The 27,285-nt window shown below is 37.8% G+C and overlaps 1 protein-coding gene across 5 annotated transcripts in view; it reads right to left on the reverse strand.

The window, feature by feature from the left end:
* LOC101860228 (dynein heavy chain 5, axonemal) overlaps positions 1–27,285 on the reverse strand; it is a 91,015-nt gene that overhangs the window by 46,682 nt on the left and 17,048 nt on the right. For all 5 annotated transcript variants that reach the window (XM_035973781.1, XM_035973780.1, XM_035973783.1 and 2 more), the window contains 30 exons: positions 26,697–26,729; positions 23,651–23,853; positions 23,132–23,230; positions 22,005–22,142; positions 20,869–21,092; positions 20,215–20,402; positions 19,624–19,763; positions 18,685–18,946; positions 18,035–18,294; positions 17,388–17,474; positions 16,528–16,635; positions 15,086–15,172; positions 12,987–13,051; positions 12,266–12,469; positions 11,808–11,888; positions 10,931–11,000; positions 10,497–10,611; positions 9,695–9,793; positions 9,127–9,377; positions 8,411–8,485; positions 7,939–8,109; positions 7,285–7,437; positions 6,750–6,857; positions 6,190–6,356; positions 5,516–5,702; positions 4,041–4,288; positions 3,148–3,276; positions 2,476–2,679; positions 1,811–1,951; positions 747–997 (listed from right to left, as the gene is read on the reverse strand). In XM_035973781.1, coding sequence (XP_035829674.1) covers positions 747–997; positions 1,811–1,951; positions 2,476–2,679; positions 3,148–3,276; positions 4,041–4,288; positions 5,516–5,702; positions 6,190–6,356; positions 6,750–6,857; positions 7,285–7,437; positions 7,939–8,109; positions 8,411–8,485; positions 9,127–9,377; positions 9,695–9,793; positions 10,497–10,611; positions 10,931–11,000; positions 11,808–11,888; positions 12,266–12,469; positions 12,987–13,051; positions 15,086–15,172; positions 16,528–16,635; positions 17,388–17,474; positions 18,035–18,294; positions 18,685–18,946; positions 19,624–19,763; positions 20,215–20,402; positions 20,869–21,092; positions 22,005–22,142; positions 23,132–23,230; positions 23,651–23,853; positions 26,697–26,729 — 4,548 coding nt within the window. The remainder of the gene's footprint in view (positions 1–746; positions 998–1,810; positions 1,952–2,475; positions 2,680–3,147; positions 3,277–4,040; positions 4,289–5,515; positions 5,703–6,189; positions 6,357–6,749; positions 6,858–7,284; positions 7,438–7,938; positions 8,110–8,410; positions 8,486–9,126; positions 9,378–9,694; positions 9,794–10,496; positions 10,612–10,930; positions 11,001–11,807; positions 11,889–12,265; positions 12,470–12,986; positions 13,052–15,085; positions 15,173–16,527; positions 16,636–17,387; positions 17,475–18,034; positions 18,295–18,684; positions 18,947–19,623; positions 19,764–20,214; positions 20,403–20,868; positions 21,093–22,004; positions 22,143–23,131; positions 23,231–23,650; positions 23,854–26,696; positions 26,730–27,285) is intronic.

Consider the following 27,285-nt stretch of genomic DNA (forward strand, 5'->3'; position numbering starts at 1 on the left):
TCTTCCATGAAATTTGTCACAGGGCAGCATGGCCTAATCAGAAGACAATTTATTACACAAGACAAACTTGTAAAGGAAAATGAAAGGAGATTCGAGTCCATGTTGGAATGGATAAGAGCTGGACACAAAGAGAATATCATATGGCTTCTTCATGGTATACAGTACATATATTGTTGGACCTGTACAAGATGGCCATCTGTGTAGAGGAGAAATGTGGTCATCCTGGATAGGTGGTCCTCTTGGACAGTGTCCTCATAATAAAGAAAAAAACACAAGGGGGAAGTGAGAAGTGGTGTCGGTGGCCTACTGGTTAGGCTCTCGGACTCGCAACCATAAGGTCGTGGGTTCGAATCCCGTCAGGGACCCGACGTTGTGTCCTTGGGAAAGGCACTTTACACGAATTTTCCTCACTTCACCAAGGTGGGAATGGGTACCCAGCTATAGACAGCGAAAGATCTTGTCAGTTTGTTAGTGTTTGAGCGCTTAATCAGCTGCTTGCACTGTATGCTTCCTGGGAAGCTGAGAATGTTTCGGAGTGTTCTATGGTCTGCTGGGGTAATAATATAGTGTAAAGCGCATAGAGCCTGCTGTTGAGCGGGGATATGCGCTCTACAAATGCTATTTATTATTATTATTATTAAGTGGTCATTTGCACAGGTGATTATCTTAGAAAGGTGGTCATTAGAGCAGGTTCAATTGTATTTATCACCTCCCAAACCACTGAGAAGAGCAGGAAGGTAACTTACCTTCTTTGAGCAGTTCATCTTCCTCCTCTTCCTCCACATCCAGCTCGTTCAGCTGCAGATATGCATCCAGTGACTTGCTGAGGCCCACTTTCGCCTTCAACTTCTCCAGCATGGTGGCTCTTGCTGTCAGCTTATGAAGCAGCTCTGCCGTGTTCTTCTTGGCATCCTCAAACTTTCCCGTGATTGTCTTGATGCCTTTCTTCATCACTTTCGCATCGGCTCTTGTCTTGTCTAATGTTGTGATCACTTTCCTGAAAGCAGATATATCAATAGCAGTGTGGGGGGAAAAATGTGTTAAAACTCATAAAACACTGATTCCAAAATTTAAAAGATGTCTTCAAATAATAACCAAAATTGATATCAGGATCTCAATCTTTTGGATACAAAACTTGATTCAAAAGTCAACTGGATAAAAAAATGTACCAACATTACAAAGTGATGGTTTTCAACTGTTAACCCTCTAAGAATCACTTAAAGGTAGAAGAAAAAAGCAGAGAGAGCAGCGAGAGTTCTTCACCTTTGGGAAAGAAATCAGAGATAATACTTATCCAACAACAGTCTACTAAAATTAAACCTTGACTCATTTCTCAATGATGAAAATATTATTTCATGATGATAGTTAAGTATATTGAACCCTTTAAGCTCTGATCCGCTGAGCCCACAGGACTCGAGCACCTTAGCTCCAATGGTCTGCCTGCTAGATATACTGCACTGTATCGTCTGCAAGCTACTCAACTGTTCTAAACTCAGGATGCAATATTCTTCGGGAGTAGGATTCAATATTTTTAAAATTTTCCCGCCATCATGTATATTTCCTCTCTTTTTTTTACAATAGAATTTAAATTTCGAAAAAATGTTCCACAAGCACTTGCAACCAGTAATACAGATTAAGAAATTGCAATGAAATATTTCTCAAAATGTTAAGCTTAGTACATTTGAACAGCTAGTCATGGCATGTATTTTATATACAGAAGAGTAAAGGTAGTCAAACAAAGGCATGCGCTCAGGTCATTGGGCCAGGTAATTATATACAACAAAATAGAAAAGGGAGTTTTGACACTTACTTGAGCTGTTCCACTGTCTTGGTCCTCTCCTCAGACTTCCACTGGTACAGATACCGGAAACTCTCCATGAACCTTCTGTAGGTGGTGGGTCCAACGTACACTTCATTCTTGGCTTTAGCTTCTGAGTCTTTGTGGTTAAGCCTGAAAAAAAATGCATGATCAGTTTATATTTCTGGCTTTGAGAGAGTTTGATATCCCCAAGAGCATTTCAAAGGTAGGGGAATACACATTCATATTATTGTTTTCCACAGATAGCTATGTGTCTGCTGTCTGACAAAGAACAAGACCTTTTTTGCACATGTGTACGGTATAGCAATTAAATGAGTTCCAACTTCTCTCAGCACAAAAACATCATGGAAGAGAAAGGACCTCTCACTTAATTATCCATGTGTACCAGGACTGAGTCAAGTGGGTGGAGAGCCAAGAAAACTTTTCAAACATCCCAGTGTTCCAGAAAGGTCCTATAAAGATTTCAGAAAGTCTGCATTCCAGACTGATACAGCGAAAGTTACATGCAAGTTCTTTTCTTTAAAAAAGTGAGGCAGGAACAAAAAACACTGAGGAAAAAAAGTAAAAAAGAATCAGGTTACACAAAAAAAAGGCCAATTAAATGTGACCTAGAAAAGGTGAAAAAAAAATTACACAAATCAAATATTTGTTCTTACCTGATTCTCTCTTGCAGAATGACCTTGGAGTACGGCAAGTTTGGAACTGAAACCGTCTGTATCTTCAGCTGATCTTTCTTCTTCTCATGCACCTTGATGGTGGTCAGTGATATCTCTGCGCTGAGATCACCTGCCCACGGCATCTGCTTGCAGTCACGAAGCACAAAACTATGGATGTTGGCCAGGCTGGTGGTGATGCTTTCTCTGTCAAAGAGGCAAAAGGATATAGAATTTAATTTCTTTATGAACAAGGTGGGGTAGAAATGGCATTTCCTTATTTTCCTCTTGTTTCTATTTCAGACATTGTATTTTAAATAACTTAAAATATCAATTTCTACTGATCTGAAAGAATAATTCTTTACAACACAACAGGCAGTTAAATTAAAAGAAACTTATTATCATAGATCCGGTTTCATCATTTAAAGATTCTTGCCCTAAATCTCTGGGACAAGTGCAGCAAATACTTCACTGCTTACACAGAATTTTTAGAGGAAAAAAATGAAGTACTTGATGACGACGATTTTATGTTGATGACACAATGATCATTATGATGACAACCTGGACGATGACAAAGATAAAAATGTTGATTAGACACTTTAAAAAAAGTCTGTTTGCAAGGGTATCCGCAACACACCATGATGATGAAAAGTAAAATGTCAAGAAGATGAATACCTGAGATCTTCAAACTCCTCCGCCAGCTGATGCTTGGTGATAAAGTACAAGGCTTCTCCCAGCAGCGACTCTTGAGGCCAGTCGCACATCCAGCTCATCTGACATCCAATCAGGAGCCCAGGGAAGTTGCTGAGGAAGTCAAAGAAACATTTATATTTTTATCATTTTCTTATATAGAGAATTTTCTCACAGAAATGTTGTATACATATATACATATATAAACATAATATTATGTTTCATGTACAAACATGTTCAATGAATTTTTAAATGTGATATCTTTAAGAACACTATGCGCATTGAGCATTTTTTTGAAAATGGAAAAGCGCAGCATAACTGCTATTTATTATTATTATTATTATTGTTATTACTGTTATCATTGTTTAATTGCATTATTATTATAACACATATCAATGCCTTACAGCTTGCTCTTTGTGCTTAATGACAATGTGTAAATGAATTGAGAAATCCCATACTGAGTATGAAAGGAGCAATGCTATATCATAATACAAAAGAGACACCTTGTCACAAAGTGCTGTAACTCATGCAAATTCACAGGTAATCATATAATTTCCCCTAACACCACAGGTTATCTCTGCTGTAAGCTGACAAAACGCCTTTTTCTATTCACAGCAGTTTCGAAATAAACAGGATTTTTGTCAGGTTAAACATTAAAAAAAAGCATTCTTCCAAAATTTGAATTCTACTTTATTAAAAAACTAGTCACAGTTTGACTTGATTTTTTTCACATAAGTAGGGTAACCAATCAGGCTTTCGATTTCGCAACAACAAAAAACGTGGCGGGAAAAATGAAAAAAGGTGTTCTGTCAGCTTAACGCAGATCTGTCACGACACTTTGAGGGTTAAAAATGGATTTTCCATTATGTCCGGCTTACTTTGCGGCATTGGTCAAGAGTTCATGCCCAGGAGGCAGACAGATGAGCAGGTGTAGATTGCTCTTGACGCGGGACACAAAGAACTTCATGGGATCCACAGAGGAGCTGGGGAACTCCCTCTTCATGGCCGGGTGGATGGCCTGCAGTAGACCGTCCATCTCGTCGTTGGAGAACAGGTGCGGGTACTCGCCGCTGATGAGCAGACTGTTGAGGGCATCCAGGTAGGTGGGGTCCTCTAGGTCACGGGCCTGTCAAGAAGAGGACAGAGCTGAGAGGTGAAGTGTGTGGCAAATGGACGGAACGGCACACCCCCGCCCCCCTTTCCCCCAACCACACCCCACCCCCATTGTCAGGAAAAGCCTTTGAGAAGTATTAAGTCTTTGATTCCAGATCACCACTTCAGTGGTGTTTTGGGGGTAGGCCTACCGATTTTGTGAACCCCAAGATACTGAGCTACTTTTACTACCTATTTTCACTCACACCATGATTTTCTGTTAATATAAGAATAGTTTTAGTGCTCACAGACACAAATCCATCAATAGTTAAGGGAATTATAGTCATATAAGGTAACACCCTTCGCCACCTCAAATTGGGTGCATAATATTGTGGAATCCCTTGTGCACCTAAAGAGCACAGTACAGGTCCCTTGAGTTGCATGAAGTATACACCTGAGCTCCTTTAGGACTACTGCTGGATGTACATCCCCACACACTTCAGTGCACAGATGGGTGGTGGTCATGCACACTCAGGCATGCCCTCGGATCCATAGAGCTGATTTAAAAAATATTATGTTGAAAAACAGATTTCATTTATGAGTGTCTGTTATTTCAAGGGGAGGCTGGTAGCAAAATTTTCAAACAATTTAAAACTCTTTAAAACCTGAGTTTTTCCCCCATTTCCCAGAGTTTTTTCTTCAGTCACCTAAACCTGGTGCACTATGTCTCGTTATAACCCTAAAAGCTTGCCTCCAACTTCTAAATTGCGGAAACAAAGGTTTAATCATTACTAAAGAACTTGGATTGGGAATAGTTCCAAAAAACAAGAAGAAGCTATAACTAAATTAAACGAAACAGTTGTCACTAGTATCGAACGCTCCCAGCATCCGACGGGGAACAGGGTTACTACCGCTGGACATTCCCAGCGTCGGATGGGGTTTAAAGAGTTAATAAAGTTAGTTCATTTGGATATGAAGCCATATCTTAGAACTGTTTACTTCCCTTTTCATAAAAACCCCTCTTCTCACAAGTGTTGGATGTAACAGTTTTCCACTTTTCTCAACCAAAAAATATTTCATCGCTCCAGTTCAAGAACTCTATGACACTGAAACCAGTACAAAACCAAGTACGCAGTCATATCAACTGCTTGCTGTAAGACTCTGCCATAAGCCACTTTGAAAAGTGACATAATATAGAGTCTTACACTGAGCAGTCAATATTATGTGTCTCATGATGGAAACCAAAGGTATAACGTCTTACCGTAAACATGAGGGAAATGACCTTGCCCTCTGAGCCACTGAGCCTGATCGCTGATCGCAAGCCATCAAAGAAGTTGCTCTGCTTGGAGGTGTCTATCTTGTGTATGGGGACATCTGCCACATGCAGGGCCAAGCGGCACAGGGTGGACAGATGAGAGCCTACAGCACCCACCAGCAGCAGGTTGCCACTGCAAAGAGATACACAATAATATTATATTTGTTTCACACAGATTTGAAATAAAGACAATGGTGTCTCTGATGTAGCAGTTAGGCATTTAGCCATCGCATGCTAAAACCTGAAATCCCTTGATAGTTCTAAAATTGCAAAGAATAGACCCTTCAAGCCACAATACAAGTAAAATTTGAAAGTAACTCTCCCAAAGCTGAAGCTACTCCAGTCAGTATAACTATTAGAATACCTTAAAAAATAAGAAGTGGCAGCCTGTCAGGAAAATAATGATTCTATGTTTTATGTAGTCTATAAAAACGTGCCTGGTACATAAAAATCAACTGTACTGTGAGATAAAGATCTTTATTGTCAGTTACTACCTGATCAGGGGTATGTAAATGATGAGGATCACACTGAATTAATATCAGTCTATACCAATATTATTCTGTACCAATATAGTCTATAAGAATATCAGGGGAATCAAAATCTGCAGGGCATAAACATACCCATGATGGAAGCTTAGAATCCTGTGCATGCGGACCACATTAGAGATGATGTAGTCGGAGAGCATGATGTTGAGACGGATGTTGCCAAACTCCTCGTTGTAGCGGGTCAGGTGAGTGTTAAGACAGCTGTGCAGGTCTCCCATGTTCTCCACAGGCTGAAGGGACACCTGGAAGAATAAATAAAACATAATGACAAAATTCTTCTACCTCTCTATCTTCTACATAGAGTGTGACAGAGGTCAGCTTAACATAGTTTCTACATAGTGTACTGAGCATGCCACTGAAATCCAAATGTCCCCTCCCTTGTAATGAATACAAGCAGTGTTTTTCTTTTTATTATTGTGAAAATAGTATTAGAAAGCTTCTGGATAGATGACAACAATGACTGTGCTGAAGTAAGTGAGTATAGATAACAATAAATCTGAAATAATATTAACAATGAAGTGACAAGCTGAAAAATAGTAATATCACATTAATCTATTCGAAAGGAACCTCACTGGAAAACTAGTGGGCTCACAAGCAGCACTAAAATGTTGACACAATATGCAAAAGCTACTCACTCTAACTTGCTTGGTACCCATGTTAGTCACAGGCCGTTGGAACACACGTGTGTCAATTGGAAAGGTGACAAAGTGTTCTTGAACATCAGACTCCATTTCCTTCCACATCTGAAAATTGGAAAGTTAATTGAAGATTTAAATGATCTGCTACATCTCAAGATAACGTTTACTTATTATATATAATTTCATTTAATGATGCTGAAGATACAGAACCATTCTGCTACAAAGCAAACCATTTCTGAGCATAACTAAAAAAATTGACAATTTTAATTTACACCATCAAAAATGCTGACCCTGGTTCAATAAATCACTCATCAGACATAAATAAAGCAACTCTTGCAACTCATCAGTAAAGATACCAGTATGAAAAAGATCTTAAAGTCTTTTTCTGCAATAAACAAACTTTCCCTTTATAATTACACTTTAAAATGGAAAATAAATTGCTTTGGAAGATGCGTAAAAACCAGGGATCATCAGTACATCTAGAAATAAGAAAATTTTAAGAACAAAAGGGTTCCTTTATGTCTTAACTCACCGTGTTGATGACCGTGTCCAGCTTATCGTCAAACCAGTTGAGATCTGACGTGCGGCTGATGCGGTCTCTGACCACTCGAATCAGCTCATGCCGCCACAGAGAGATGACCATGATCTCGTCAGCTTTGCTCTCGTCAGCCAGACGTCTCATACACTGAAGAATTTATTGTGAAAAAAACTTGCTACAGGCATATTCTTGTTGAATTTATTGCAGAAGTCAATATAAGGTATGTCAGACATCCTTTGTACCAACGTTTATCAATTCTCTATAGACTTTGTGTTCAACTGCAACGTCTTTTGTCTACTTATTAATTATATTTTGTAGTTATCGAGGTTCAGCCATCCATCTAAACTCAGAACAGATTATTCTAAAAGCAGAATACAAGTTCCAATGACAGAAAAAGAGGCTGAGATCTGAAAGGAAACATTCCGAAAAGGACGAGACTAATTTATTAATAATTCTGATTCAACTCAAAAACTTAACTTTTGAACTGATTTGGAACCAGCTCCCTTACCATTACCAGTCTTCAGTCGGATTTCTTTAAAACAAAATTAAAAACCAGTCTGATTTTTTTTTTTTTAAAAAGACAATTTGATCTCTTAACAAAAATAAAAATAATTTCTAGAGAAATGAAAGAGCAGGGGAGAGATCAACCTGGAAACACTTTGTGATGTCCTTGAGAGTAAAAAGATAATGGTGCCTGCCATCCATGGGTGTGGGTCGTAGTACACTCTGTATGGACACAAGCATGTCACACGACACAGAGACCAACGCATTGTGAAGGTCAAGGTCAAGGCCCGGGGCATCACCAGCTGTCATGTTGGCCTGAGAATAAAGAATGTTACACAAATCATAAACATTAATATCTTCCTTGGTCCTGATATGTACACCATAAATGAGAAGCAAAAATCTAATTAGAAACAGAAGAGATCAACAATGGAGGGCTGAAATAATATTTCTTATTTACCACTTCTAATTCTTTCAAGCCATACTTTTTAAAAGGTTAATCTACAATAGAAAGGCTCTAGGCTGATATAATGGGAATACACTTGGAAAGTGTCACAACTCTACATTCACAAAAAAAAAGACAAATATTTGAACTTATCTTGAGTTACAAAAAACATACCTCAAGAATGCCATGGACAATGTTCTTGAGTGAATCATCTTGTGGGGCTGGCATGCTAAACACTGCGAAGTGACGCTGTAGAAAGGCAAGAGTCATTGGTGTGTCCATGTCACATTTAGGGTTCATTTATACATTGAATCAACAATTAACTGTTTAACAGTTACACATAGTGAAAAGAAAGTTATCTTTGAATTTATAAACAAGTAGATGAATAAAGTGGCGAAATCAAAAGAAAGCTCAAGCAACAATTGATGTGTTTATGAACAGCAAAGTGCTCTTAAAGACTGTTTATAGCAAAAGACCTGACAATAATCTGTCTGGGCATTTCATTTCTCTTATATTTGATTTTTGTTTTTCTTTGAGGGGATTCCCACCATGATCAAGGTCTATACAAAGCAACATAAAGTACGCCTAGAACTTGAAACCTTTGGAAACAGATTTTTTTCCTTTTTTTTTGTATTGAGTTGATTTTGATTTCAAGGATTTTCATGTTGAGTCAATGGAGAAGATGAAAAACAAGATATCTTGTTTGAAACTCTTTAGAAAATGATTATCAACTTTCTGTATAAAAGGGGGACAATAAAGTATGCAATATGAATTTTTCACTTAAAAATTATGGAGAACAAAACTTTAAAATCTTTTTTTCTTGGCAAAGAACCCCCAACAATCTGGCATTCATAAAACAATTCTGAAATTCCTCCTTGTCCAATCCTCACCAAAAGCCTCTCGCTCAGAGGTCTGCTGAAAGCGGCTGGATAATCACTGAGCGCCAAGGCTGATATGATAGACAGGCCCTCCACGGTGCGCCACTCAAATGGTTTGCTCAGCGTGCAGAGTTGTCTCTCATCCAGGAGTTGTCTCAACAGCTCGTTGCACCGCTGAGTCCCGTTCTCGTCCGGCAAGGGTAGGTTGAGGTCGTCAATGAACACCTTGAGCTTTTTGTTGTCTTTGGCTCCGTAAACAAAGCCTGCTCAATAAAATCAACAGAACTTAACACAACATTATGTAACGTTCATAATTTTTTAAAATATACTCATTCACAGGGATTACATTATCATGTTCCTCAGTTTAAGTTTAAGTAAAGAGAAACACATTGAAACAACAACCTTAATTTAGTGCTGGGGAGTGCTGCTAATGGTGAAGAGAAAACATGGCTTCTCAAATCAATCATACGGCTTTTAATTTTTTTAAAAAGTGATGTCACTACAAAGTATTCCATAATTCATTGCATCTGGCTAGAAATGATGTTTTAAAATAGATATGAATAAGAAATTCAGACCGTACCTTGTCTGTGATGGATGTTGGAATCAATGAACTGCTGAAGCTGCAGTGCTGTGGAGGCTCCAGAAAACACAAGACGCTTGCACACAGATAGTTGGGGATCTGCATTGAAAAAAAGCAAATGTCGAAAAGTGTTTTCATTGTTCATTTTTCCATATCAAAACTCATTATATTTCAGAATTCCAAAAGTAAAGAAATACACTTTGGATACTTTTTTTTACCCTGCAAGACGGTAAAAAAGTAAGAACCTCACAGACATATAACAAGTTCTTGTACTGCATTGCGTGACTGAGCGCTCTTCCCTATAATCCTCTATAATGAATATCACCATCAGTTTCCTCTTATCTTTTCCCGCCATGTTAGTGCACATCAGTACAGTGGGTCAGTCTTTCTGCTTTTTTTCCATCACTCATTCAGTGCCTTAGTAGTCATAACCGCCATCTGAGAATCCTTTACAACAGTCACATTTCATCACATCGCATTATCAGCGGAAGCAAACACCCTCCCCCCCCAAGGGAGGTCACAAGAATATCAAAGAAATGAGATGATTGCGCCCCTTTCTCCCTTCACACAGGTTCATGTAAACGTACGGTCCATGTAAATGCATGCTTGCGAGCCCTCCAGAGCCCTATTTGTATAGGCAAAGACTACTGTGCCAATATCCCATAATGGAGGATCCTAGTTTCCAAATGATCTAGTGGTGACTGGTAAGGAGAAAAACACATGCAAAAGGAAACAAATATCAAAAGACAATCTTAATAAATAGAGCCATGCAGGTAAATACGTAAAAACACAAACTTTTTACCTTGACTGTCGATGAAGTCATTGATGATGGCAGTTTTGCCAGAACCATGGGGTCCCACGAGTAAAACATTTCTGCCAGAAGCAGCAGAAAATTCCATCAGGATCCTAGTTCGGATCTGCAAAAGATGACAATGAAAATGACAACTGTAATGATGGTAGTAAAAATAATGATAGTAACAGTTGCAATAATAACAACAACAGCAACAACAACAACAACAATTTCAAGCAAAGTCCGAGTCATACAGAAACATAAAATGTAAAAGTATATTCTCAATTTTACTTTATACTTTCCACAAATTTTCCCAACTCTCCAACATATATATATATATGTGTACAAATATTATATATATATAAAAGAGAGTGGGTGTTTTCATAAGAGTACAAAGAACATTTGTCTTTGCCTGAGACCTGCAAAGAACACAACTGATAACTTACAGTGTCAACAGTGTCGACAAACACTTCTCCCAACATGTCTTGGTTGTCTGTGTACACAGCCTCTGGCACACTGAAATGTAACAAGTTTCCCAGTCCACATTATAAGGGTGTACAGAAAAAGTAGCTCGTAGCACAATTCAAATTTAAATAGTAAAATGGAAAGGACTACAATAAAGCATCACAGTGTACTAGTGATTCAAACAGTAAAGTACCATTTCGTACTCTTTTGTATCTAGAAAAGAAAGTTTTAACAGAAAATGTTTTTAATAGAGAGGAGTGTATTTCATTTCTTAATGTTAAAAAAATCTGAACAGTATCAGAAATAGGTCACTTGTCTCTTCATTAATTCTGCGTCATATATCATCCTCTAGGATTTTCCAAAAGCAGCAATTTGACAAGGAAGAGATTAACTCTTGAGGCAAAGAGACAGCAGGAAATCATAAGCAGAAAAACTCCAACAAATGCTTTCGTTCAGACCTTCGTTTAGGTAAAAAGAAGTTAAGAAGGAAAAAACACATCTTTTGTGGCTGGAACTGACAGACTATAAATTGTGAAAATTGTGGTGATGGTAGTAGGCTATAATGCTTAGGCTACCAAATTCATAAATCATGACATTAATGAAGGGTTCGAGGTGGAATGTTGTGTCCTTAAGAAAGGCATTTTACACAAATTTTTTCACTTGTTTAAGAGATGGACGTTAAATAACCTTATAGTCTTGCAAGTGGTGTATCCTTAAGCCTATACAATTTCAAACTTTAGTTCGCAGAGACAACCATTCCACTCTTTAAGAATTTATTTCTTTTAATGAAGAGTTCCAAAATCTAACATGTTGAACTAGTCGAAGCAGAATGCTGATAAAAAAATCTTCCATTTTTACCGTGAGTGCCATGGATCCCACTCTCCAGATTCGTCGACATAGTAGTCGAACACACAGATGTCTCTGTCATCATCTGGCAATCTGAAACCATAAAATCAATCCATAAGAATTTACGGTGAAAGGACGGCAGCGGTCTTTCTTATAATAACAATTTCTTTATAGCTATGAGAAAGGCAGTAAATATCAAACTGTACACCCTGAATATTATTACTTGAAGGACCACAAAAAGAAGGTTGAAAACTATAGCCGCAATGGATTTTGAATGAAGAAAATTTCATTATATTCATCATTCCTACCATTTTAATCATTATCATTGACTTCATCATTTCCATCATCGTCATTAGAATTATTAAAGTTATTTTACTAATTATATCATCATGATTATCATTACTATTATCATATTTATAATCATTATTAATATCATTACATTATCACCAGCACCTCGGTGCACCACTTACGCAGTAGACAGTGTCTTGAGCAGGTCGCTGAAAGCTTTGCCGTCGTTGGCATCGAGGAGCCCTCCAAATGTCCAGATCAGACAGAAGAGGAAGAGACGCTCAATGTGCAGTTCTCCGGACACCTCAATGTTGTCTGCCAACATGGCCGCCAGTAGACCGAGACAGGTCTTCAGCATACCCACTTCACACAGCTGGAGACGTGGTCTAGAAACGGAGGACAGTAAATGTATTGACAATGTTTATCATATATATGTTCATTTCAGATAAAAAAACCATTTTGTTATTGTTACAGCCATCTGTAGCTTCCTCGTGATCGTGATAACCAATAGAGTTAGGTGCAACCCACGGGAAGAAAATCCAGTTAAGTTCAAACCCTTTGCACGTTCTACAATGATCCATTTGTTCCTAGTTTCTCTCAGTCTTTTCTCTGTCTCTCTCTCTCTTTCTCTCTTCTGTGCGTGCTGAAAGCCACTTTATTGCATCAGTCTCACTAAAGAATTATTTTACAGTTTGGGGGATGGCAGACAATTTATATCCCATCTGCCAGCTTTTAAAAACAGAGGCAAACAGTGATAGGGAGAGGAGAGAGAAAGCACAAAAACAACTTTTCCAAATTAAATAATGAGTAAAGGCAAAAATATTGGATTCAGCATTTTAAAAAAGACGTATGACAAAGATACAAACACAGTATTCTATTTTTTCTTCAGTATTTCAGACTTACTTTGCTTCATTCAAAACAAAATTCACAATGGGATCCAGGGTCTTCTGGAAAGCTCTCTGCAGCACCTGTAGAGTGTATACAGTTTTTGCATTAAGAGGAAGCCCTTTAAAATAGAAAACTAAAGCAAAATGTTTTGGGACGCCTAAAATGACTAAATATAACAAAATATTGAACAGTTAAGCGAATGAAAAATGTAGCTGCCGTCATTATTATTATTGCTGTTGTTATTGTTCCCATTTATGGGGTGATTACTGTTGTTGTTACTTTTGCTGCTGCAGTAAATATTACGACACAAAACAAGTTCTAGTAGTTTTTAAAATCTCATTCACAGAATAATCATTTTATGGATCCATTTCCAAGTTTGTTTTAAACCTAACTGACCACCAAGGACCAAAATGGATACTTCACTTTATAAACTTCAGGAACATCAATTAAATACACTTCTGACAATATGGTTGAAAACCCTTGGGAAGAGCATAATTATTCACTATTGTTTCCAAATCAAACCAAACTACACATGCATGTCTACGCAACACTTTGTGCCACAAGATTTTTAAAAACATAATATACATAATGAGCAAGTCTCTCTCAGAAAGAAAATTCATGAGACTCCTTAATGCTTCATGCAAACAAATTGGAAATCATGCACAAATGATCAAATAAGCGTAACAATAGACAAACTGAAACCTACTAAAGCAAATTGTTTTAAAAATTCCATTTTTAAATAGGCTATATGTATGCTTTTTTTAAGGACAAAACCAATAAATGATCGCACAAGTCTTTCCTTCATGACAATAAAGTGAGAAAAATGAGACACATGGAAGCTTGTCCAAAGAAAAAGACAAAAGAGATTCTACGTGCAGTGTATACCATACATGGATGGCCTCGTGTGATTTAAAAGAAACAAAAAACTAGTTGACGCTCAGCATGCACCAAGGTGCTACAACAACAATACAAATTCTGGAAACATGGTTATATTCTTGAACATACAGTAGATTCACTTTCAGTCTCAATAAAAGGGTGAGATATTGTCTGTGGTAGCCTCAATTGCAAGTTGACAAGATATCTAATTACTGCAGTATAAATGGTTCTCTTGAGCAAGGAATATTACAATAGAACCTCATAGTAAGTATTCAAAGGTACAAACTTCCCTTGAACAAAACAGTTACAAAATACTATCTTTACAACTAACAAGTGAAGAAATTTCAGTTTTACAGTTTGACCTCAGGTCACAACATTCTCCCCCTTCCCCCATCCAACTCGCCCAGCTTAACATTTACAATAATAGGCAAAGAAAAAGCTCAAAGAAGGTACTATGCATTCAAAAATATCCTGGGGCATGTGTGTACCCTGGAAGTTATGCAGACTATCATACCAATCAAGAGATCAAATCAAGTTAATAAAGTAAAAATAACAACCACAGACAATACTCTTCACATTTGTGAGGCTAAACCAAACCATTCTACTGTGACAATATTTAACATAGTAGTGCTGTGATACACATATTTAAAGACAATAAATTACTTGTCTGATTTCCTGTGAATGTTTCTTCAGCAGAAAGGAAAGGAGAAAAATGATCAAACAGTTCATGAGAAACATATACTTGTGAACATTTCTCTGCAGCAACTTATAAATGCTTGTATCATCTTTTCTGAAAAGAATAATTCTTTTTTTTTTTCAAATACTATAAGCATTGCAATTATCGTAGTTGGAAACTTGTTTTCAGCTTGACTAGATCTGCTGGGATATTTCAGTGACCCACTTTCAACTCTTTTTAAAGACCCCCAAGCAAGTGTTGAGTTTCTGCGTGCTGTTGGCATCGCTGACCGCTTATGACGCCACAGCGCCAAAAGAAAGAGAAAGAGAGAGAGAGAGAGAGAGAGAGAGAGAGAGAAAGAGAGAGAGAGAGAAAGAGAGAGAGAGAGAGATAGAGCTTGACTAGAGTCCTTTCTCTAAAAAAAAAACACCAACAAAAGACAAGGAGAGACATTAAAGCACCAACAGAAAATAATTTTTGAAATGTTCTCTGTTGAAATGTATCACCCTCCAAGCTGCCACAGTCAGAGAACTTGCTCTGATTACAATAGGGATTTACTTACATGCACTTCTAGTTGTGATCTTGTATCCAGCCAAGCTCTGGCAATGGGCTTCCATCCAACAACATCTCGATCAATGAAGAGAATGCCCTGAAGAGAACAAGTATTGTAATGTACTACAACTATGTCGGTTCATTAACTCTTTCGGTATGTAAGGGGATTCACAATTTTACACTTCCAGTGGTGGAGGGTGTTACTTTAAAACAGCTATAATCCAGTCAAATATTGATGGATTTTTCGTGTATGTGAGCACTGAAATTATTCATAATTGGACAAGGGATCCTGTTATGGGTGAAAACAGGTAGTAAATGTAGCACAGGATCAGGTGTAGATCTTGGGGTTGACAGTTGGTAAGATAAGATAAGATAAGATAAGATACATCTTTATTGTCCAGATCCTGGCACATTGGTTTGGTGTTCCACCACGTGTACACACACACACACACAGACACATACACACACACACTCACACACACACACACACACACACACACACGCACACACGCGCACACACATGCACACACACGTAGGCTTACAATCACATGCATATTATAAATGAGCAGCAATATAAACAATAATAATCGTAAGCTAGATACACACTCAATGTTATTTTGATGCATGCTCTAAGGTCGTAAGTATACTTATACAAGATGGTTAAGATGGAAGCATTTTGATAGATGATGGTAAAAATGACCTTCTGTATCTTTCTTTGTTACAGATCAGAAGCCTAGGTCTTTTACTTCTGACTGATGTTTTTATTTGAGGGAACAAGGGATGTTTGTTGTCTAAAAAGATGAAATTAATTTTTTTTAGTGCAAGCTGTTATATACAATTCATCCAAGTAGGGGAATGTAGATGTTGAAATTTTACATGCTTTCCGTATTAGTCGATTTAATTTTTCTTTATCTTGTTGTCTTGTGTTCCCGGCCCATGCTGTTATACAAAAATTGATCATACTTTCTATGGTTGAACGGTAGAACATGGACATCAATGTTTTATCAACTTTAAAATACTGTAGCTTCCTTAGAAAAAAAGTCTTTTGTTTACTTTTTTATGCAGGAGAGAAGTGTGGACACGTCAGTTGAGTTTGTTGTCTATTGTAATGCCCAAATACTTATAGTCTGACACTTGCTCGATGTTTTCCCATTTAATTTCGAGTGGCTGCAAGGAATGTTTCTTTATTCTAAAATCAACAACAAGTTCTTTTGTTTTTTTAACATTTAAAAGCAGCTTATGATTTTCACACCATTCAGAAAAGTTAAGTACAAAATTCCGGTAAGCGGTTTCGTTATGGTCAGCCTGAATTAGCCCAATTATGGTTGAATCATCTGCAAATTTTATCAACTTGATGTTACTGTTGTTTATTTGGCAATCGTTCGTGTATAGTGTGAATAAAACTGGTGACAAAACACATCCGCTGAAACAAGGAACCAAACAGATACTTACACAGCTGGACACAGTGCACGGGGACGCATTGGTCAAGTCATCCGTCTCAAACAAAAGCATGATATTGTCGTTGAGGAACAGCTTGTCTCCATTCTTCAGGTGCAAAACCTTGATCGGGAATAGAAAAACCAGTTGATTTTCAAACAGGGAAACAAGTCATATTGGATATAAAACAGGCTTAACTCATGTTTGTCTAACTAGGTCATCTCATTATCATGGGTACAGTAGATTGTCCCCTGATACAGAACATCTAGTGGTGCAAAAAGTTTATAAAAAGGGTGTGAAAAACTTTAATTTTGATGTAAATCTAAAATTCAACTGAAACTAGGCGTACCATTTGCACTTTCATATGGTAATAATCTAAAAATGCATCCATTCAACAATAGATACAATTTTGCTGTTGTGAATATTTCAAGATGCAGCAATGTATACAAAATAATATGGAAGAGAAGAGAAAAAGGAGAAGAAGAAAAAAAGGAACTGCTATTTTCCTTGAATGCTTGAAAAAAACAAAAAATTACTGTCAACAGAACATTACAACTGCAGAGTGGAAACATAGTTCACAATGCTAAAAAAAACCTTCAAGTCTCCCTACATTTTTCTGAAAGATAACTTTTTAGTTTCGTGCTATGAGCAATCTATGTTGTGTAAATTAGGGCATTTAAGTCAACTATAACAAAGTGGTCCTCCTTCTCTCCTCAAGAACTTATACTTTTTTTTGCTTCAGTAACAGTCAACTCTTTCCAAAATGTGGTTAAAATAAGAAATTCACAAGGCGGTAGTGAATTGTGTCAAGGAAAGGAAAGGTAAAAAATGGAGTCTTCATGAGGCTGTCCGAGGTCAGAGTCACATATACCCACCTTGTCTCCACCAAGAATGCTGTTGAAGTTGTCAGCCCAGCTCTGACTGAGCACACCATCAAGGCACATCCATGTTGTACTGATATTCTGCAGAGAGGAAAATATCTACCTTTACACCTCTCCTTAAGTTTTAAATGATTGATTTTGCAACCAGTTTTCAGTCCTTAAAGAGTGATGCTTCATTTTATATAACTGATCCTTATCACAAACAGTGCAAATACTAGAATATGAAAATAAATGCATAAAAATAGATACATAAGTAGATAATTTACTCATGAAATGTCATATTTGACAACAAAATCAATACTAATAAAATCAATATGAAATTCTTTTCACGCATACAATGTCAGCTAGCATAAGCGTGGTGTCTGTTGCAAACTGAAAAATTCCTGGAAGGTTATTTTTTACACAGGAGACAGAAAAACTCGTCAGATTCTGTCCCTCTATTTTGACAACTTTAGTCAACTTTGGAAAGCATTTCTCTAATGTCTTGAACAAACAGAATGTATCCGAATACAAAAAGTAGATGCAAATTCTCTCAGATCAAAACTCATAACATTTAAAAGAAGAGAAAAGAAAAAACCCAACATAATCAAATGGCAAACCAACCCACTATCAACAAAGACATAAAACAGAACACTATCTACCCTGTTGGCCTTTCTGACAGCGTGGGTGAAGATACCGTCCACCCAGTCATTGTTGTGGCCCAGGCTGCCAAACATGAGGGCCGTGTCATCCACCACCATTGGGTTGATCCTCAGAAGTTTGTGCTGGCTCTCGGTGGAGGCCGAAGCCTTGCTGCTGTGTGACTGCCGGGATATGGCTCTGGTCTGCACACACAGAGCATCCACCATTGTCTGGATACAGGCAGATTTCCCACTGCCCGGAGGCCCAGCCACGATGACACCTGTGGTTGAAATAATAATAAAATATAATAATAAAAACAATAATAATAATAATAACAACAATAACAATAACTTAGTTGAACTAACTGAAAATTTATCCTTCATGTTAACACGTTTTCAGTGATGAGCATCATATATTTCCAGAATACCAGGAACAGTGAATACACTAAAAATGAAGGGTTTGGAATACTCCATATTTCCTTAATTCCAGGAATTGTAAGTACACAAGATGCAAGAGGATAAAGATCCAATACTGTTTCCTGAATTCCGGGAAATACAAGCATTATTCTAGAAACAGAGGTAAATGACAAGAGACATGTTTAAACATTTCTAGAAAAGTGAAAATTCTTGTAAAAATGAAACCACTCAGCCTAAGATTTCAGCTCCCTTACCATTGTAAACCTGGGACAGAGTGTAGAGCTGGTTGCACTTGGTGATCCACGGTTTGTGAGCTACTAGACCCGCTTCCACGGCTTTGCTCTCCAGGGCCGGCTCAATATCGACGGTGTTACGTGGGACACGAGCTGACACCAGGGGCCTTGCTTTGGCTGAGTTTGCTCCCCTGCCCTTGGCAGACAACTTTCCGCCTGTGCCGTCAGGGTTCGGAAGATTGCTGAAGCAGTCTTTGAGAATGTTCTTGAACAGTGTGTGGTTCTGGGGAGTGGGGAAACAGGAAAGGTGTTTTAGATTCTATTTGTACTCTATGATAGTGCAATGGTAGCTGGAGAAGCTCTTTTAAGCTTTAGCTGTCTAGCTTTGTTTTTCCTTCTTCTGCAGGGGAGTTTCATCATTTGTACAACGCATTTTGGTAATACAAGTTACAGCTTGTCATGAATCATAAGCCATTGTTGATTTGACAATTTTGTGTTTTCTCAATATTCAACTATTCCCTGCAATCAAAATCATGTAATTGTAGGCAAATCAAGACTTATGAACAGTTTTACATACCTTTCACTCTTTGACAAAAGATCTAGTAAATGGAAAAAGCCTTGTCACAACTCAGTAGTCTGTATGATTTGCATCTATCATTAGATAGCAGTTAATGAACTTGGAGACGTGTGGCTTCACCAATGAAGGTTGGGAGGAGGGAGAGGGTATGTATATGATGCCTGAGAGCAGGACTACATTAAATATATGGCAACCAAGAAAGCTGTTAAGAATCTAACTGACATCAACAAGAACAAAAATGCCAGTCAGCTGCTAAAATGAACTAAGCCCAAGATTAGGAAAATTTTGGACAAAAAATTCAAAGGTCTAGCCTCTTGAATAATCTGATATTCTTACAGCGTTGAAAGAGGAGGTGAAACTTTATTATGCATATTTTTACAAACCTCAGCTGTCAGCCTGGGACTGATGATCTCATCTATTGTCTCACAAACCATTGAGTGCTCTTGCTTGCCCTGTGTGGTCAGAGGATTTGGTGTGCCTGGTTTTCTGATCACTCCAATTTGACCAGGCTTGTTAGCTAAAACTGAAGTGGGAGTGAGGAGGAAGGGGGTGGGGGTGAGGGGAGTGATATGTGACACAAGCATGCACAAACACTTGAGTGAAAAATGTGACCAATGCAAAAGGCTAAAAAGGGATGAGACAACAAAATTTTAAAGATTTCATTTAATGAGATCAAAATAAACTGCGTAAAACGGCAACAAAAGGTGGTTTCAAATTTCTTTGACAACAAAAAAAAGCACAAAAAATAAGCTTATCGACTGCATTAGAAACTTTCTGACAGAATTTCAATAACTAAAAAATGCAATGAAAAATAATCAGATCAAAGAGCATTCATGAAGAGGGATTTTGAAAGGTTTTACACAATAATTACAATTTGAAAAACTATAACTATTTGTGAATTAAGTGATTTTGAAGGTCTAGACACACTGATATCAAAAGCTCAGTGAGAATGATAATAAAATTCATAAACTGACCATTCACAGGGGCCTGGGCAGTTCTGTTGGTTGGTGCCTCCGAACTCTGACTCTCTGAGCGTGATGCCTCATCCTTCAGGTCCCTCTGCACCATCCGGTCATCTCTGTCGCGGCGCCTCTTCTGGGAGGCTCTCTTCAGGACTCCGATCAGAGCCTGAGTGGTGAAGTGGTGGTGGATCTGCTGTGGCCTGCTCAGGTAAAGCAGTGAGAAACAAGATTGATTGATTGACTTACTTATTCATTGATTGATTATACATGTTCTACACCCCCATCAATATAGTCCAGATAATTTGGAATTCGGCTTCTTCTAACCTACCTGTTGGGGCCAACCCAGGCTGAGTGGTATACAACATTCCAGCAGAAAGATAGAGATGCTTGATAAAAGATACTTCCTCAAGTAAGAATCAAACTCATGTCCCATGAATGCAAAGGTGGAACAGCCCAACCACAATCATTAAATTTCTACTCACTGTCTCTGAAAATTAGCCATTTCGTATACTACATTTCCTTGGTAGCGGTTTAGTTTAAACACAGGTAAAAGAAAAAATTGTTATACTATTTAATTAACTTTATATAAATCATATCATGGAGGTTGCTACCCTCAATAGGACACAAAAGTTGCTACCCTCAACAGGACAAAAAACTCAAACTCACAGCTGATCCTTGACAAGCTCTGAGAGAAGCTTGAGTCTGTTGGCCAGCACGATGGGAGCCCTGAAGCCCATGGAGGAACACTTGGCCTTGAGAATCATGCCGATGTCCGGCTTCACCATGGAGATGGTTCGGAACGACTCCAGGATGTCACTCGGCATTTTGGACTTGGGGTAATTTGACGTGTCCATACTCATAAACAGACCCACTGATCGGCGTAATGGAATCTGGGAGGTAGATAAAAAGGGTTTTAAAGTTAAGTATAGATTAGCATTATTTGATAGAGAAGAAGCATGTTGACATGATAATGATGATTTTGAGCTGGGGGGGGGGGGGGGGGGGGAGTATAAGACAGACTGAGAGAATTAACATAACACTAAAGTGTAGAAAAAGAAGTGGCTCCCTCCAACCACCCACTTAAGTTAAAAGTATTGACCTTGCCACCCCCATCAATAAAAATGACACTCATCTGTCAAAAAATCAGCAAAAACAACATACCTACCGACAGCATCTCCAACAACAACAACAAAATCCCTACTAACAAAAGCACTGACTCCCACCATCCTCACCAATAGAAACAATATTTCCAACAAGCAACAACAACAACAATCCCACCATCACCATCACAACGACGACCCCACCACCATCACCACCACCACCACCACCACCAACAACAGCAACAGCAACAATAACCTCACCATCACTATCAACATCACAACCCAACCATCACCATCACAATAACAATCACACCATCACCATTAACAACAACAACCCTACCATCACAATCAACAACAACAACAACAACAACAATTCCACCATCAACAACAACTACAGCATTTCCACCATCAACAACAACAACAACACCAGCAACCCCACCACCATCATCATTAACAACAACAACCCCACCATCACCACCACCAACAACAACAACAATTCCACCATCAACAACAATTACAGCATTTCCACCATCAACAACAACAACAACAGCAACCCCACCATCCCCACCACCACCACCACCAACAACAACAACAACAACAAAAACAACAACAACAATTCCATCATCATTAACAACAACCCCACCACCACCATCAACAACAACAACAACAACAGCACCAACACCACTAACAACAACATCATACTTCTGTGCCATCCACAAGGTACATGTAGGACTGTCTGGCCCGAAGAGCCAAGAAGATGGACTGGACATGGTCAAGCAGCACAGACAGCGCATGTTTGCTCAAGCTCTGGGCTTCATCACAGCAGCCCCAACATCCATCCTGGAAAAAACAAATGTGTCACGACGGGATAGAATCAGGCGCTCGTCAATTTTGGGGTATCTGGAGTTATTGGTATCATGTTAAAGCTTGTTCATTTGACCATCTTTTGATTTTTTAAAATACACGCTTATCTCCAACAGAAGTCGAGATATTTGGAATTGAAGGAGCTTGGGGTTGCCTGGTTTCAGAGGTAAAATTAGCGAGAAAATAGCTGCCAAAGTTTGGTGATTTCCAAAGCTTGAAAGTCCTTGGAAGCTGAAAATTTACATTTGTTGTTCCTTTTATCAAAGTTTTGAAATAAAATACACACCGAATTATGTTTTAAAATGGACATAAAAGATGTTGAGGCAAAAACAAATTTTTAAAAATTGGCCAAACAGGAGGAAAAATGTCGATATCTTCGATTTCATTATTTTGACGAGCGCCTGATTTCATCACGATGCCTCACAAATATACTATGTCTTGCATTTTTTCTTTTTTTTCTCTTTTGCCTTTTATTTTTGGAGAGGAAGGGGTAAAGAGAGTGGAAATGTGTTTATGTGTGTGTGTATGAGTGGGTTTGTGTTGTGTGTGTGTGGTGGGGTAGGTGTGAGTGTGTATGTATGTTGACTGCTCAATGTAACACTCATGCATACTTCACTTTTCAAAGCGACGTGAGGCGGAGTCTTACACAAAGCAGACAATGTGTGTGTGTGTGTATGAGAGAAAGAGAGAGAGACTGAGAGAAAAAAAAAGAGAGAGAGAGAGAGAGAGAGAGAGAGAGAGAGAGAGAGAGAGAGAGAGAGAGAGAGAGAGAGAGAGAGAGAGAGAGAGAATGTGCATGTTTGTGTGGGTGAGAAAGAGTGTACGAGTGAGTACTTGTTTGACTGAGTGGGGGTGTGTGTGTCTTTTTTTTTTTAAAGGAAGGTGTAAGAGGGAGGTTCTTTTTACTTTGACACGCTGCTTTAATTCTTGGCTTTTTTTCTAAATTACTTAAATTAAACACATACCATTGCCATTCCCTGTGCAATTTTTCCAATACTGGTCGGATCATGCTCAGAGGACACTTGGAACATGCCCAAAAAGTTTCCAAGAATATTGGCCAGACCCTGACAAGAGGGAAGAGAACACATTGTTAATTGTTTGAGCAAACAGAAGGACATCAACACAATAAAGGTCATTTAGTGCCATGTAAAAGCAAGGCAGGCAGACAAACACAATAGAAAGATAGTACTGAAACAAGACCAGCAAGTGCCCGCTCATATTGACTGTTATGACATGACAAAGTGATAAGTGTGTAGAATCACTTTTTAAAGATTTTTTTGGGTATTTGCATGATTTCAATTGAATCAAGCAAAAATGAATATCATTTTCCTGTCCGTTTTTCATAGTCATAGTTTTTAAATACCCACAATTTTTTACTGAACACTTCATCGATTTTATATTTCTACTGCTAGGTATAGTGTGATAAACTTTTTCACTTTGATTCTGACCAAAAAAAAATCTAAAAAGTCTAACTCCTATCTCACCTTGATAGTCTCAGTTTTCCCAACTCCAGGGGGTCCCATCAAAGCAGAGCCCATCATCTGCTTCAGAGCCAGGGACATGGTGACGAAACATTTCTCCGTGGTGGGGGTGGGGCACACACCCGTGTCCGTCCCATAGAACTCTTTCCCGTACTCGTAGTGGGAGTCCAGGATCCAGAGCCGAGGCAAGGGCTTCTCCTCCACAGCTGCCAGGACAGGAAACAAGTAACATGCATGTATATCTTTTCCTTTAGTTGTAGTAAGGAAGGTATTCACGGCACTTGCAACAAAGTTAGGTCATATAGGTGAGAAAATTTGAGGTATTACTAGAGATTGATGTACAGAGAAATGAAGGAGAAGAGATAAGGACGACAGTTTAGTTTTTTTTATAGGAAAGAAGGAGCTAACCACAGCTAAACACCCGTCAACCACCCACTACCTTTTGTTTTAATTAGTTTCAGTAAAGAGAAACACATCAGTTGCATCATGCTGGATTACGAAGCAGATGGTCCTAGTGCTCTACATCCACTTGACTCAGTCTTATCGGAGATGGACATTAAATTTGGAAGTCCTGCCTCTTAAAAAAACTTAAATTGTTGAGAGGGGCAGTAAACAATGACTATGACAATGACGGAGCATTTTGACACGATAATGCCAACTTGGTACATAGAATAAGTAAAACAAACAGACAGAAATAAAAGAAAGAAAGCATGAAGGAAGTAAGACCTACCAGTGGCGCCCTCCAGCAGAAAATGTGATACTTCAACAACTTACAACACTATAACGTGATACTTGACATGAATAGTATTATTGAGAACAGAACTAGAATGATGCCAATGTGTGATAACGTAAATAGATACTCACATCTCATAAAGTTAAAAACAAAGCAAGAAATCATTTAACAGGTCTAGGCATAAAAACTAGTACTGAAGGAAAAATATTTAGCACATTGAATGGTACAATGTGATACTAGATATGAAATTACATGTTGATATAAAAAATGGTTACAGAAGGTGATAATCAGAGAAAACATCTTAAAATGATACTGTTCTTTCCATTTAAATAGAATTCCACAAATTTCTAAGATCTGATTTTTCACTCAAAAGATTCCGCATCAAAGAAATGTGTTAGTTGGTTAACAACAGTTGGATGACCTATCACAAAAATATTATAATATGCCATAAACATAAGCAGAAGCAAAAATTACATTTTTAAAAAAAGATAAAAGCAAAAAACATATCTATGAAAAGGATAGATGCATCAATTCTACATAACAAAGAAAATTTTGAAGATCTTGACATGAGGTGGAGGGAGCATAAGAATGATATTTTGTGTTTCATACAGAAGCAAGAAAACACGTTAGTTTAAGACAAAAGCTGGACATGAGCTATATTGGCTCAAGAAACAAAGCGGAACAACTTGATGGGATTCAGATGTATATTTCTTTCCAGATACTTGACAATATAAGCCCTGCAGAATTCAGTAACAACTGATACAAGTCCCTTTACTTGCTAAAAGAATTTTTTTTAAAGCTTACAGCAGCACAGTATTCACAAATGAAAGTAACTGTTTGCTATTCAAAATCTGTAAATATTGAAATGTTTTTAAAGATGTTGACAATTGTTGAAGCACTCTACAGAAACAGAAAACTTTACATTTTAATGAAGAGAAATATTGATGTTGTCATCAAGTACTTAATATGATGTGCTTTTAGAAGCAGTATTTCATTAAACCTGATGTCACATAACTCTCAATCTCAAAGAGAAGAAAAGATACAGAAACAGACCTCAATAATTCATTAACCACGAGATTTATTGTGGACAGGATGCATTTTACAACCCTTTACATAAGCTTCACAGAAGCATAAAGGCATGATAGCAAAGATCACCACAGTAAACACATGCATGGCCTGCCACAAAGTGATAGGGCCAAATGTTTCAAATTGTAGCCAGAAGAAAAGAGCTTTTGAAAAGCCTTCAAAGTTCAAAATTAAAAGCACCTTTCTATTTCTAAATAGTTCAGTTAAGATCTATTAACACACACAATAATTGGAAAGGAGTGAGGAGTAGGAAAATTATGGGGACATAAATATTGAAAAAAGTTACATCCTTTACTAGATACAAAGACAAGTAAAAAGCAAAAGCGTTTCATTAAGATGGGATATGATAAAAGTAAGATGTTGTTACAAGAGAGAGAGAGCAGCAACAATCCTTGAAACATTACACGGAAAACATGTGAACCAGAAAGCAGTACCAACTTGATGTTTTATATTGAGCTATGATTACAAACATTTTTGCTTTCCATAACATTTTGGCACAAGAAAGGTACATCACAAGGAAAGTCCTTTAATCATTACAGCAGCTGAGCTTAAACTGTGCAAAATTAAGATGCTATGGCTTAAGTCGTCTTCCTATGCCAAGTGTAATATGTCACATATTCTAATGATGCAGATGCAACTTTCCAATACAGATTGATTGTGTTGCAAAACTGTTACTTTCACTACTTCATACCATGGAGTATGCCAAATCATTGTATCTTCAGAGAGCAATTTTACGCGATATTTTAAAAGTTAGATACATTGGCATCTGTAAAGCATTGATTAGGCTCTTTGCCATGCCTCAGAAGATGTAAGTTGGATTAAAAATAATTGGAAGAAATATCATCTAGTATCCCCGTCTTTCTGCTTGAGGGGGAGGGGGAGGGGGGGGGGGATAGTTTGATACACAGCCTTCGTTGACTCAGAAACAGGCAATCAAAGCAGTCCACTTCCCAAAAAATTTAAATTGTATCAAAAAGGGAAGGAAATAAAATGGGTAAAATCAATTATATAGGCCTACAACCGATGAAATTTCCCTCACATACATTTACATGAAATGTATTGAAATCTACACGAGAAATCTGGGAAGGATATGATGTATGAAGGAGGGAATATACAAAGGCAAACAGCTTTGAAGAAAAACAAAGAGTTAAAAAGCATGATGTTTGTAGAGCAGGAATGAAAAAATATACAACATGGAAAGGATAAGCAAAATAGGGATTTAGAATTTACCCTCATCGTCCTCATCTTCATCATCTGTAGATGCTATAGGGAAACCCCACAATTCACAGTTTAGATATTGTTTCATATATGAACATGGACATATATTATTACTTTTTCTATAATAATTGCAAAGGGCTCTGTGACTATACAATTTATATTCAGAAGTAAAAATGTAAAAGCAGCTGATTATTTCATCCAATCAGTGTGCTGTTGACAAAAACAATTAAACCAAAGCTGGACGAAATCATTGGTTACCGCACATTTAGTGATCAACTTTTTTAATATGGTAAAGAGAAATGATCCCACTAGTGATCTAAACACAATTTTAAAAGGGAAAGTTCGAATACTTCAGAAATCCTATTTTGTCACGTAGCTGTTCCTTTACATACCTCGAAGAGTAATGAGCTGGCTGTTTTACTGAAGCAAGTACATAAAGATAGCTAACCACCCCAGGTTCCTGGTTTGAAAGCAATAATAGTAAAAAAAAAAAAAATTTTCTTTTCACATCACTTGCCATAAAGAATTTATTTGTGCCTATTTGGGAACACAACTTCAGAATTTTAAAAAATCGACAAATAGAAATATGTGTCACGCCACG

The sequence above is a fragment of the Aplysia californica genome, unplaced genomic scaffold (genome assembly GCF_000002075.1).
Source record: "Aplysia californica isolate F4 #8 unplaced genomic scaffold, AplCal3.0 scaffold00030, whole genome shotgun sequence".
Taxonomy (NCBI): Eukaryota; Metazoa; Mollusca; class Gastropoda; order Aplysiida; family Aplysiidae; genus Aplysia; species Aplysia californica.